Source organism: Pungitius pungitius, chromosome 11 (assembly GCF_949316345.1).
Source record: "Pungitius pungitius chromosome 11, fPunPun2.1, whole genome shotgun sequence".
In the NCBI taxonomy this organism is placed as follows: Eukaryota; Metazoa; Chordata; class Actinopteri; order Perciformes; family Gasterosteidae; genus Pungitius; species Pungitius pungitius.
Genome location: NC_084910.1, coordinates 2,744,654 through 2,759,154, shown reverse-complemented (window position 1 = coordinate 2,759,154; position 14,501 = coordinate 2,744,654). Strand labels below are relative to the sequence as shown.

Below are 14,501 nucleotides of genomic sequence, written 5' to 3'. Positions count from 1 at the left end.
AATTCATTGTAATATGCTTTTTAACAATGTCGGGATTGCTTCCCTTCAGTTGCATAGTGAGCTGTTACTGTTATACTGTTCCTCTACCGTGGGATGCAGCAGCATCTTGCTTTCAACTTCAGATAAGAAACAAATGAGACCAGATGGAGGAAGCCAAATAAGAGAAAGGGCTCCAAGAATGGAGAGTTTAGTATCCTGGGAATAATAGAGGTTATAAAAAGAAAAGGCATCAGGTGCGCAAGCTCTAACTGTCTTTGGAAGAATCAGTTGCATCAGTGTCAGTGGGACACGAGGAAACGCTTGGTCAGCAGAGTCGCCGGGTTGAGGATCGTTTGACCTGAAAGACCATAAACACCCGATGATCCAAGGTTACGTCAACGTATGTGTGTCGCAGTAAATCCCAAGATCAGTCCAATAGATGATTAAAATAAAGAAACATAAAAAGGAACCAGCAAAAGGATACACTTTTATTTTCATTTGGCACAGCACAAAAGGGCTTTGTGGAAGCCCTGCCCATGATTAGTCAATGAGGACAACTCATGGTTCAAGTGTTTGTCTCAAGCTCGGGTTAAAACGTCTCCTTATTGGGTGTAGTACGATGTCAACAATATTTTTGTAATTGCTCCCTCAAGGCACTTCACAACTTTACAATACATAATTTGTAGAAAACTCTATTTTGTGCAACTTGTCAGTTGCTGACTGGATGTCAGTGTGCTTTGGCTAAAGGGGTTTTTTTGTATTAGGGGCTGAACACAGAGACTTAGAAGATTTCGTTTCTACACTGCAAAGAATGTGAAGCCTAGCAACTATTTACATTTGATGTATAGTAAAATGTTTTTACTGTTTTTGCAGTGTAGGCGCTAATGGAATCGTAGGAATTGTCCTAATAAGAGAATCCTATAAACCAGAGAATTATCACACATAAATATGTTGGTCTTCTCTCGAAGTAAAAAGAAAAACACAGGCACATTACTTCTCTTGAAATCAATAACTTATCTCTCTACAAATTGCATTTTATTGTTGTTATTGCAGACAAACCCCCAGCTCATAATTTCACATTGTTTGGTCAGATACACAAGTTATGGTCAGAACAGTTAAAAGTACACGAAAAACATTTTCCCATTCTTGAGTGAAAATAAAGAATCTTTGGTAGTGAAGAGAAAATACAAAGATAATGCAAACAAAGCATACAAAGCATACAAAGAAGGCTACAGAAAATGGCTGACAAGGAGGAGAAATCCAGCTTTTACCCAATGAGGAACTGCTATATCCAATAACACAGAAAGGTCATAAATTACTTGAGACCTTCAGAATGCGTCAGTCTTTGGGCAGCATCCTAATGCCTTGATGCGATGCAAAGAGAGCCACTGAGGTATTTGGACCACGGGAGGAACATAAAAGTGCATAAGAATTAAACTCATATCTGCTCCCGGTCTACAGCAAACACTGGACTTTCCTTCCAAAATGCTGTTCCCTTCCATCAAGTGCCCTTATTCACATTTCTGTCATCGGGTATTTGATCTTTTTCAGGGAATAATGTATTCCTATCACATTTGTTTCATCCTTTGCAGCTTATTCAACAGAATATATTGAAGTAGAGGGATCTAGGCACACTATTTTGTATTCTGTGTGGGAGCGGAGGAAGAAATCAAAGACACATTGGATGCAACAATCAATAAATCTTTGGATTAGAACATGGCCACCGTGTCTGATTGGCAGTTTCATTCAACTTGGTAAAAAGAAATACATTAACAATAGAAGTGTTTTTTATCTTACAAAATATAACCATCATTCATATATATATATATATATATATATATATATATATATATATATATAATCAAAAAAAGCAAAGAAAAACAAAAGTTGTCCATTTTGTAAAAATAAAATAGTCACAGCAGCAAAAGTACACGTTGCTCTTTTGGTCACCTGTTCACCTTGTCTCCTAATGCGGTGGAAATTATATCTACCAATCAGGGAGCAGTTTGAGGTTCTTCCCTTTGTACACATTGAGGACAATACTGCATTCACATCATTTGGGAATAACAACAAGACTCATTGGCGACAATTGGATCTTGTACCTTTTCACATCCAACATACAAACCCCCCAGCGAGTGCTGTGTTTAATTTTAAACAGCAAACCAAGTATTGTAAGTCCAACCTGCATGAAATACCTTTTCACTACCGTAGATATTGATTATACATCATGCCGAATGTTGCCTTCCCACATGATATGAGTGCAACAAAAGAAAGAGAGACCTGCTTTTATTTCAGTCCCCTTTTCCTTTGCAAATGTATACTTCAGCTCTTCCCAATGCTTTGCCCTCAAAGCTAAAAACCTCTGAATTTGCAGCATCTCTAAATGCATCTTATCTTCTTGTGCCTTTTTCTGCTTTCAATGCTATAGTGGCAGACAAATTACAAAATCATGAGGAGTGATGGCACTAGCCGATCTCAGCACCTTTTAGAGTCCTGAATGTAATCATCGACAAAGGAGACTAGACATTTTAGACTTGAACTTGATGGTATGTGGCGCTATTATTTGGCTTGCCGTGCTGGAGCCAACAACAAGTGGATATTTTTATGTTCAGGTACAAACCTTTGGGAAACACAACGTTGCTCTGGAGGTAAAATGCTCTTACCGCGATGGGTGGAACCCCAATGGGTGGAAACACAAAATCCACAGTTTCTTTGGTTGAGTTGCAAATGTTAGACCAGTGAAAATGACAGGAGCAAGAGGTAGCTAATGTTACAAAGCCTAGCACTCTTGCTGCCAACTGCAATATATGTTTTTATCTGATCTTGCCATATTGACTTATCAACTTTAGCTACATAGTTTACAGTTGCTGATCTTCAGTTAAACATGTATAAAAAAATCTGATTAACTAGCATGCTGTTACAAGACCATGACTGCTATTGACATGAATGAACAGGGAGAGAAAGGCAGCCCCTGTCATTTATATATTTGCCATTCAAGTTTGAGAAAATCCCTGGTTCTTTTTCTGATTTTGCTCTAATTTTGCCTCCAGAGCTGCTCTGCATCTGAAAAACATTTGTAGAACAACATTGTGTGAGTGCAAACAACCATAACAGAGGGTTCTGTAAATCATACATCCAGCACCATGTCATAGTGTGTTTCCTTCTTCCTTTTGCCACACTTATTAATGAGCACTGTGTACAAAGTCAACAGTATCACCCAATAACTTGCATAGACGACAGCCCCTATAACCAGAACAATCTTTTCTGATTCAGGAAAGGGCTTTTTAGTCTGCAGGACTACTGTATAGATAATCCCAATGAAGAGGATAGTGAACCAAACAGATATTGGAATCAGACCAATGAAGTTCACCACCACCGTTTTCCTCCCCGAGGTCCCCCATCCAGACTTGTTGATTGTTGCTATCGCAAACATTTTGGCCGGCAACAGGCTCGACATGTAAAGTACGGAGTAGAACGACATGAAAACCATGACAATGTTACCTCTAAGGCAGCTAGCAAACGAGGCCTTGATCAGTGCCACTGCCTGCACAATCAGCAGAAACAATAAAATATTCCAGAGCCTTCCTTGGTAAAAGAGTTGGATCGCAGTGGCAATGAGGAAGAACGGGAAGAAGCCAGTGATCACGGCCTCGTAAGTCATCCACAGATGGTGCTTGTGAAACCACATCGAGTTGTAGAGCCATTCTCTGAAATACGACTTGCTCCATCGAGTTTGTTGATTGAGCCACCGCAGGTATGTGACTGGCGTCTCAGTGAGGCACTTGGACCGAGCAGTGTATTTTGTTGCGTACCCGAGGCTCAGCACCCTGTTAGTGAGATGGCGGTCATCCCCAAAGCTGCAGTGGGATCCCATGAAGGTCTGATTGTACCAGTCCTCGATGAACTCGTGCAGGAGGGAGTTCCGGTACATTCCTAGAGGCCCGCTGATGCATTGCACACAGCCAAAGTAGGACTGGCAGGCCCGCTCTATGTTGAAGGCCATCCAGTACCGTACACTGCTCAGGAAGGAGATCCAGGACTCGTATTTGTTTAGAATCTAGGTAGGATTTGACAGGCAAAAAGTTGGAGATTTAACATAAATATTTCCAATACCATGACACGTCGCTTCCAAGGAATGAGAAATTGGTGTTTCGTAACCAACCTGTACATCTCCTCCAACGCCTCCCACCATAGGATCTTCCTCAAGGACCTTCACCATCTCCACCGATGATGCCGGGTCCAACATGGTGTCAGAGTCACACACCTGAGTAAAAAAAACAAAATAAAACAGTGAATTAGCTTCCTTTTCAGGCCAATGGTCATTGCTTTCTGTCATGTAGAAAAGTGTACACCATGTAACCAGAAGTGCTTGTTTCTGCCACTCAAGGGTTGTCGAGTCTCGTGAACGGAATAGTCTTGTAAGGAAATCTTGTGAGGTTACATGTTGCCAGAAGCCAAAGGGGCAAACGTGAGTGCCGACTGGGCAGAGTCTGTTGTGTCGGAGTGCACAAGTGTTACTGTCCGTGGGAAAATTGAATGAGCAAAGAGAGAAAGGGGCAGCAGGTAGAGGAGAGTGAGCCAGAGGCCTATACCACAGAGGAAGTGAGGCCTGTTGCTGTTCAAAAATGAGATTTCATTAGCCTAATTTCTCCTTGACCGGTGAAGTGAAAGTTAGGCAAAACATTTTTTCTCAGGCACAATCTGAGTCTGTCGCAAAACAGGCACTTTAAGTGGATCTTCAGTTACACTGAAACTGAGACAATGGCCGGCAGCTCGTTTTGCGAGTAACAGCGTTATCACTTAATGCTTGATCAGTTTCAATTAATATAATTTACACACGTCATTAAGACATCAAAAACAAGAATCCAGGATGAAATTGGTTACCGACGCCCCCCCTTAAATGAGAGCCAGTGCAAAAATGTCTGCAACATGATGAAAAGAAAACTACAACACAATACCCAATAACAAAACACACCCGTTACAGGCCGAGAGTGATAAAAATGATAATTGGTATGCAACACCGTGCCTCACTTTGATCAACTACGGTCATGGTTCAGAGTCATGCTATCTTTACCCACCAAATGACTGTTTTTAATTCTTAAATGTACTGGGTACAGGATGTAAACAGGTTTCCTGAACCTTCACCAGGGCTTGCGTTGCAAAGCTTGGCATTGTGGTTTACCTCCCGCTTATGTATTGAGCCAACTCCCAAGTTTGGCATTAATAGTCAGTCAAATACACTCTGAAACTTCTTTTTAAGATATCATTAAAATGTCATTTTTAATTTAAATTGTCTGTCCAATCAAAATTAGACTTAGATCTGTTACACTTAGATCTGTGTAACAGATCTGTTATTACACTTAGACATTAGCTCCCGCTGCCCCTCGTCACTCTACACTTCACAACCCGATGCATGCACACAGCCACTGACCATCTACAGCGGAAGCAACACAGAAGACTCTTTGTGGACCCCATGTTTGGTTTGGCAGACCCCCCCCCCCCACCCTCTCTCTCTCCAGCCATCTCATCCTCCATTTCTCTTTCTCTAGTCCTTTCAGCTCACCCTGATGTCTGCTGTCCTTGTCTTACACAAATTTACACACATACCACTGAATATTTTTGTGGTTTGTACCATTTACAATTCTTTCCCCCCTCAATTTATGTGTTGTGCCTCATTCAATCAGGTAATTGCTGGCATTCCCCTTTCACTATTATGCTTCTCGTGAAAATGTGTCCATTTCCTATTTTAGTGACTTACTTGCACGTAGTCCATGCTTCGTCCCAGTGCTTTGAAGGCGGTGTACATGACCTCTCTCTTCCCTCCCCACTTCTGCATGATGCACACACACTTGTTGTTGAGGACCGTCCTGGTGACCTGCTGAAGGCTCTCTGCGTAAGCCTCGTCCGTCTCGCCGGGCTCCCGGCTGTGAAAGTTACTCCTCCACACGTACGTGGCCGATTTGTCCCGTCCCATGGTCTCTTTGAAAATATCCATCATGTACAAGTCATCGTCCTTGTTCCCGTCGATCACCATGATCACCTTGATACCCGGGTACGTCAGTCTCTTCACCGACACCAGGCATTTCCTCAGGTAGTTTGGGTCCTCTTGATACGCCGCAATGCACAACGCCAAGGACTTGTTCAGTTTGATCGGCGTCTCCAAGGACCGCCGCATGTTTCGGTGTTCTAAGAGCGCAAAGAGGCTCTGGATGATGAGGTGGATGACTAAGATGACGCCATAGAGGCCGAAGGATAGGTGATTGCGAGCTGTTTGGAAGAACTGGTAGCCCATGATGTAGGCCGTGGAGATGCCCACCAGGAGGGACACGCCGAACATGGTGGTGCCAAATATCCGAAGGTAGGTGAGGACTCTCTGACACTTCATCTAGGGACAGAATGTGGAGACAAGGGTCAGCCAAAGAAGCACAAAAATGACTGGATTTCCATTAAGCTTTAAAAAGAATGCAGCTCTTTTATCTTTTTTTTAACATACCAAGCCAAGGTAGAGGTTTTCCCCTCATTTTCTAAAACTTCCACCCTCCTCTCCTCGCCTCTGCCCCTCCCCAAAATCCCTGTCTAAATGTCAGACAGTCGTGACTAGCCGATTGTTCCAACTCTCCATAAGGGTGTGTGAGTGGGTGCACATTACAAGATTTCTTGACCTAATTAAGTATCAAGCCAACAGCCTCTTCCAACCGTCCCAGTGCGCTCAAAAGACAAAGTATCATCATTTTTTCCCCCCTGGTTTAAAAGGCTTTGCGGGCAAGGAAGTGCGATCTACAGCATAAGAGGTTATTCTGTGTTTTAAGCTGTGGGGACCATGGAAGAACATTCCCTGCTTTTGTTTCTCATGTCCAAGCGACATGAACCCCGCTGCCAAACCCTTCTGCTGTGAATCTTGGAGTTTGTTTGCAGCTCTCATTGTGTTGCTACCGCCATCTGTTTGGCACAGCAGCGGCGACCCACTCAGCGCGGCTCAGCTCGGCTCAGCGCAAAGCGGACCACCCTGTGATGTCATCTGTTTATATCTCCGTGAGAAGGAGACACAAGCTTTGGGGATTCTTTTTTTTTACGTGTGCTTCTTCCCCTCAGCGACTCGCCATAGAAAGTAAAACAAGGACAGTAGATATTGAGAGAGAGATGCACAGTGAAGATTTGGAAAATAACCGTCCCTTTGCCAGCAGGCCGCCCCTTTCCAGGACATCACTTTGAGCTTGAGATTTTGAATTATTTTTTGCTGTCAACACATCCAAGAGAGAGATAGAGAGCAGGGGGAGAATATCATTTATTTTAAATTGCATTAGGAGTGCATTTCAACTATGACCTCTTTCAGTTTGTGTACATGTTGCATGTGTGTATAATGTTTTACAACTGATAAGTGCAGTCTTCCCTGGGTCAACTTATAACGCAGTCTCTACTGAGGAGAAAATATGTTCTGATTTAAATGTAATAAATATGCTTAGAAATATTGTTAGTAGGATAAGAAGTTGTCACAAATCTTGACAAAAAACAAGAGCATATAGACAGATATAGACCAACGTTTCCAGCTCCCGTAACCTGTTCTTTATGGATGCAAATACAAGAACTCACACAGCGTTTTGTTGATTTATGACTGCTTGTTTATTTATGATCCGCTCTTTAGGGTCTGGAGACGTCTGTTTAAAACTCTGTGGTTTTAATAAGTGAGCAAACATGTGACATTCAACTCAGGTCACAATCCAGGGATGTAAAGCTTTGGCTCGGCTTTTTCAGTGATTCAGTGGACAAAAAAGAGAAAAGACACAGCGGGGACATGGCCACTTGCTGCTTTGCTCTACATAGCATCTCACACACTCCTCCGGACGTGTGAGCCGATGCAAAGGTCAAGACCAACACTTAGCTCAGCCTGCGGCTGCAGGCTAGAATCTCCTCAAGGTGGTCCAAAACTTGGCCCCTGCCCTTGAGACATAAAGGCTCTAATCAGAGGATCATCTGTGACACATGTGGATCTGTGACACATGTGGATGTTCTCACTTAGGAGTTGGGGTTAGGTGTATCTACGCATATCCGTATGTGAGGTCTGTGTTTGTGCGTGTGGAAGGTGTGAACAGCCCATGTGGATGATATTAGCTTAGCTTAATGTTTGTTTTTGTATCTTAGCAGACGTAAGTGATAGGACACCATCACTTCTAACTTCATTAACGCTCTCTTGAGAATAATTCCCATTGGTTTGGTCTCCAAGACAATTTTACTAGAATATGAAATCTAACTAGAATGGAGAGTAGATGAAATAATAGAGGGGTGAACTGATGAAAGGGGGAACGAATGAATGACTTGAAGTCTATTCGGCTCCGCTTGAAAAAAACCTTTAAAAGCGAAAAACAATACAGAGATTTTCTTACAGGGGGCCTCAACCCTGTTATTAGAACAATATTCCGTCGGGTAAAGGTTTTTTAATACGTGGACTAATTGGGAAAATCTGTAAGTGAATGCTCGTTACATGCATTATGTATTTTCAAAATAAACCTCTGTCTTCTCACCAAGTTTGGTTACACTTATGTTGTGCAAGAGTGGATAAATATCAGATCTACATGTGGCTAAATGAAAAATCCATTCAGTGTTTGTAAATGATGGCCATGTGGGCACGTGTGCGTTTTAGTTCATGTGTGTGTGTGTGTGTGTGTTTGTGTGTGTGTGTGTGTGTGTGTGTGTGTGTGTGTGTGTGTGTGTGTGTGTGTGAATATATGTGAACTAGGCATAAAAGCTTGTGTGTCTTGGTAGACTTCACCTACTGTGGGAAAAGTCTGAAAGACGACTTCACTGTTAAACAATTAAGTTTTTCAAGGTAGGTGTTGCTGGAGTTTTGACCTTCACGTGTGTGTGTGTGTGTGTGTGTGTGGGGGGGGGTGCAGGGGTGTGGTGGTGGGGGGGGGGGGGGGGGGTATTGCATGCTTGCTGCAGAGAGTCAGAGATGGTTTGACTAAACTCACAGGAGATCAGTGGAATCCCTGTCAGCAGAGTCCCACTTGTTCCACTGCGATGGAACGTAAAATATAACAAGGCTCTCCAGACTAGGTGTGTGCGCACGTGTGTGCTTTATACACTAACAACTATATATGTATGTTATTTCTGTACGTGGGTCATTGCTGGATTCTCTGCATAGGCAGAGCCAGAAAGTACTTGTTAGTCTGTGTTGGGCTGAGATTACATAACTCTTACATCTTTATATTTTGTAACTGAGGAGTTAATGATTAGAAGTGTAACATTCATAAATCAGCGGCTCTGGCAAGATGATAAAAGTTTAATGTTGCTCTCGAGAGCAAGCCGACACACACGTGTGGCTATATATTTAAGGGATGAAAGAGAATGATGAATGGCTTTAAGAGTCAATGTTATTTCTCCTCTGACGCTACAGTAAACGACCTGTACTAATACAACTAATGAATGATGTTAATCATCCTACTGTTGATCCATTAAAGAAATATTGGGCAAAACGTATGCTATCACCAACATAGCATTTGGAAACCAAGCCTGCTGTAATCAAACACACGTGGGTGTGTGAGAGAGAGAGCTGAACGAGGCTGGAAAAGGCCGTGATGCACATTTTAAACGCATTAAATGTTGATGTGTCTCTCGTGAAAGTTGAAGCAGGATGCAGGGAAATGCTCACATGTTCCAAGTAGACGACGAGGAGAGGGAGTGGCTGGGAAAAACTGGCTGCTGACTTTTAGGCCAGACAAAGTTGACACCCTCAAATTTCTAATCCCCATATGGTGTACGAAAAAAAGCGTTCCTTTCACTTAACGTTTATGGAAAATAATCAAATATTAGTAATGAGTCTCAAACAATACTATAAATGCTGAATTGGATGGCAAAATGTAAGAAGTATATATGTATAAATATGAAGTAAAGACAACAACAACAACAACATCTGTTGTGTGGTTTCATATTCATTTACTCATCTCATATTAGTAGAGTAAAATATCCTGCATGGTCTCAGACTCCAGCATGAATGAACCTGAGACCTCCCCTTTCTTCCTTCTGCCTCTCATTAACCCCCCATGTGGTCACACGGCGCCATTGTTGTCAATACAACCACGACTAAACAGAAACACCACCTACTGTGCTACACTGCGCGCGCTGCATGATTGGAATCAGGTGCCACAACTGGCAAATATTTCGACATGACTTGGGAGTTGACTTTGTGTGCTCACATTCTGCAAGCGAGTAGAATCGAGTGGACAAAAGTTACGACATGTAGGTGGACCGCTTTGTGTTAGTCTGTATCTCATTCTTTTACAACAGTAGGGGTTGCATCACAGCAGAGACGTTTGATTTAGACGTGAGGGTGGCAGCGAATGTGAAATGAATCATTTGATGGAAATCTTTTTAAAGCCAAATCTATGGTGTTTAGTATTTTGGCTCGCTTTAACTCGCCTACTATAGTATTCAGTGAGAAAAAAAAAAAAGGGTTAGTGGTTGGCAGAGACCAAAAGAAGGGATTTGGGAGGAGACTGCAGGCACAGCGGGGGGGGGGATTGGATCAGGTCACTGCCAGGTGGGGTCCTGGAACAACGCCACCGTTGCAAGCTGCAGGATTTCTTGCCGAATTACAGATGCGACTCCGTTGAGGAGGCCCTCCTCCAATAGCCACTCCTCTTCTCTGGTTATTTGTTTTGATTGTCTTTCATGAGGCCAGTTTAACAACGACAGCTTGACTGACTTTTGCTTTTTTTTCATCAGCCAAGTATCAATGTATGAAAAATGCTTCTTTCTCCTGCCATTGAAAAGATGAAATGGTTTCATCCAGCCTGTCTCTGTCATTCATTGATCCAACACTTTCTTTTATCTGTCTACTGACCCTTATCAACTGTGCTTGAAAATAGCTCCCTCTTTTCCCACATGGTAGAAAGTTCTATTCTAGCAGCTCACAGCTAAGAGATAACACAAGAGGCAAGTCGCCGGCAGGTCCGAGAGCCAGAAAGGACGTGACTGGGATCTAGGTTGAAGATACCCATTTGGTGCACGTGCTTAAAACAAGAGCTTTCAAGATATTCTCAAGGAAAAGATCAATTAAAACATGGACCATAGGCAACTACGGGAGGGGGCGGGGGGGGCTGAAACATCTCCTGAGTTACTTTACTGCAACTCGTGGGCCTATATGTTAACACTGGCATCAGGCCACTCCGTGAGAGCCTGTGACTCAGTATGAGGTAGTGGGAATCCAACTCGCTCACATCCAAATTTGGACTTTTACTGGCAGATTGGGGTCGCTGCTTCATTGCTCCTTTACAAAGGGAACCTTGAACACGCATTAATGCAAATTAAAAAAGGGAGGTAGTTGTGTTGGTATTGTGTGTGTTTCAAAGGGGATGCCCGCTGTCCTAACACTTTAGCAGCCCCAGGGCCCTGCGTGCTGAATGACGCATGCTGTGAGCGGTAATGGCACGTGGGCCGTGTTGTTGGGCCCTAATGGAGACCAGCCGTGGAATGGCTTCCTCTGTCAGGTAGTAAACTGCGAGCTGGAACATCCTGTTGCAATGATGAGTCCAAGGCAATCTGAGTCACCTACTGAAGAGTGTTCCTCCTCTCATTCACCATCCCCAGCAATAGCAGGCAGCCTTCATGGACTCCCCACATTGCTGCGCATGAGAATTATGCCTCTGTTTAAGTGCTCAAGGTTCCAATGGCAGGCACCACAGATTGCCCTACTTGTTGTAGCACACTGAGCGCTCCCCAGGAGTCCACTCAAATACAATTCATACTGATAACCTGTGCAATGAAGCGATTTTAAAAATCTGCATATGCATTTTAGATTAATACTGATTAGCATGGCAGCCTCTGTGAATGTGGCTCGAGATACACAACCATGCTTGTCACACTTCTGAACATTACACTACAGAACGGCGCATAATGTGAGAAAGATGTGGTGGATGAAACTTGAAAAGTTAAAGTTCCCACTAATACGAGGACACACCTCTCACACTGATGTATTGACACTGACAGTGGCCTGAACGCTTCTCCTCCCCGTACAGGTGGATTCCACCATGGTTCCAGCTTGCACAGCGTGAGAACAAGACTGCATCATCAAAAGATGGACCAGGGCAATAGATCAATGTCAGGAGTCCTTAGACACACAGCTCACATGCGTTTCTTCAGTGGGTTTTATATGAGCCTTTAGTGGTATCTGCATACTAAGAGGTCGGTGTAGACCGAGGAAGAGAGTATTTCTAAGAGCCTTACATATATTATATATATTAATAATATACAACGTGAGTCCGAAGCTCAGATGTGCAGGATTAAAAATCTAGTGAGGTCTGTAACCATTACCATCCAGCTCAGAGAACACATTTTTTTGCCGTTATCCAATTTATTGTCCAAAATGTGAGAGCAATGTGGGTTTCACATGTGTGCGAATTTAAATTCTGCGCTCAAACCAGGAGGCACGCTGAACATGACTAGATTCAGCCTTCCCATTGGCCTGTGCACGTCAGCGAATGACGTATAGTTTGCAAAGTCATCAGTTTGTTCCATTCTCAGGCTGAAGCTGACTGGTGCAGCGAAAACCATGGAGTTCTGTTTGATTACAAGACTAAGCCTAGCACATTTCCACAGCTGGCGCCGCAGATGTTTAAGCAAGTTAGGTCAAATTAAACTTTTAAAAAACACATGTTTTTCATGCAGTGAATGTAAAACTCTTTTCATACAGTAGCTAACATCTGTGGAGGAACTTAAAAACCTAGCTGACATTAGCGTTTTACACACAACCGTTAAAAGTGGAAACAAATACTTTAGTCACAGCTGGCTGCCCCCCCCCCCCCCCCCCCCCCCCAACTTAACGCCTTACTCCCTTTAATAAAACACGTACGTTTTTATTATTAAAAAGAAAACTGTCAAAGAAATCTCACAAACACACACGAGCATGGACATGTCTAAAGGACTAACTTCTGGACTCGACTCACTGTCTGTCAGTGAGCCGCGTGCTCAGCAGACCAGGTGATCACCGGCCGCCTACCTTGAAGCAGCTGTGGTCCTCTCGTTGGTCCTTGAGGGAGGATGCGGTCAGCTCCGGCAGCTCTGGTGCCGATCCACAGGGAGAAAAATTCTCGACAGCGTTTTAGAGGACACTTGTGTGGTGGTGAATCTCATCAATCCGCTGACATTGGTCCTCATTAAAAATGATATTTTTTTTAAGCACGTTCCTGTAAATTGGCTGAGGAGGGTGCTCAAGAAGAAGAAGAGAAAAAAAAAGAAAATCCCAGACTGCTTGTCCTCACTAGTTTCTAACAGTCTGTTTGCAGTCATAAACTACACAACGCACGCTTCTCATGTGTACAAACATCAACGCCAGTCATCTTCGGCATCACTCATGTAAAAAAAGTATAAATAAAGAATTAACTATGAAAAATCAATAAATATATTTCTCCATCAACTTCTGGAAGTTTCATTCATTTTTTTAAAGTTCTTACAAGTTACAAAAATGCCACCAAATCATTTAGTAAATTTAAAAAAAAAACTTTTCCAGCAATGACTCTGTAGGAATCAGAATAATTAGTTTGCTTGTTTTTAAAAGTGGCATGTAGATAAGTACTTCTATAGTTTGCTCATGCAAGCATCCGGCTCTCACAGAGCACAGAGAAGTGGCCAAAAGTCTCTCTGTTGCTGCTGCTGACTAATTCCTTCCAGGCGGCTGAGTGTGGAGCCTCCTTTATGGCTGCTTCAGCTCCCAAAACCTTTTTACCGGGCTACAACAGATGGGCGGGTTGTTTTAATAAGAGGGGAAGGTTTGGGGGGTATGAGGAGGAGCAACGGAGAGGAGGAGGAGAGAAAGAGAAAGAGACTATACCCCCATTCAAACGGTAGATCTGGCCAGCCTGAAGGCGGTTAAACCCCCAAGTAGGTCTTTAATTACACACAATGCAGCACGTAGTGAGAAAACTAAGTACACCACTACAATAATAATTCTTTAACAAACTGCAGTACATTTATATTTATTGTTCATCCATGGCATGTAAATGAACAGTAAAATGTGAACAAGACAGCAGACTGCTGTAATTTTGCACAATTGCAGTATTTTCTGCAAAGTAAGAGATGCTTCTTCACACAATTTCGGTAATTAACTTCCATCTATATTGAATTGTCTCTGTATTGTAGATTAGAAATGGTTCTGCACGGCCAGGTGGAGATCCACTAAGGAGACGAGGTAAAGTTACCCGTATGTAAGTCTCCAGTTTTGGTTTGTGCTCATTATTATTGAACTGTTAACATCTCAGGTCATCATCAAGTTTAATTGGGTCTATTTCATCATATTAGGTTGCAAATATTTGCAGACAAAATGCTATAATGTTAGCTAGGTAAAGCTCAATTAGTCTTAGAAAAATTCACTAAAATCCCCCCAAAAAGTAAATCACCAATTACAGTATTAGTATGGAACTTTATTTACACTTAACTTGTGTTTACCTCTCTATATCATGTTGCAGAACACAATGTACAAGCACAAATGGGATGTTTATTGGAGAGCAGAGGTCGCCAACATGTCCTCT

At 42.7% G+C, this 14,501-nt stretch overlaps 1 protein-coding gene across 1 annotated transcript; it reads right to left on the bottom strand.

Moving 5' to 3' along the window:
* Window positions 1–517: 517 nt before the first annotated feature.
* Window positions 518–13,654, bottom strand: has2 (hyaluronan synthase 2). The gene is made up of 4 exons (XM_037455192.2): window positions 12,974–13,654; window positions 5,738–6,364; window positions 4,142–4,243; window positions 518–4,036 (listed from the first exon to the last, which is right to left on the bottom strand). The coding sequence occupies exons 2-4, from the start codon at window positions 6,362–6,364 to the stop codon at window positions 3,107–3,109; spliced, it is 1,659 nt and encodes a 552-aa protein (XP_037311089.1). The 5' UTR covers window positions 12,974–13,654; the 3' UTR covers window positions 518–3,106.
* Window positions 13,655–14,501: the final 847 nt, after the last annotated feature.

Excerpts from the sequence above, each read along its gene's own strand:
- has2 (XM_037455192.2), bottom strand. The coding sequence starts at position 6,364 with ATGAAGTGTCAGAGAGTCCTCACCTACCTTCGGATATTTGGCACCACC. Across the intron at positions 4,244-5,737 it reads GAAGCATGGACTACGTGCAA|GTGTGTGACTCTGACACCAT; the intron begins GTAAGTCACTAA and ends TTTTTTACTCAG. Across the intron at positions 4,037-4,141 it reads GCGTTGGAGGAGATGTACAG|ATTCTAAACAAATACGAGTC; the intron begins GTTGGTTACGAA and ends AATCCTACCTAG.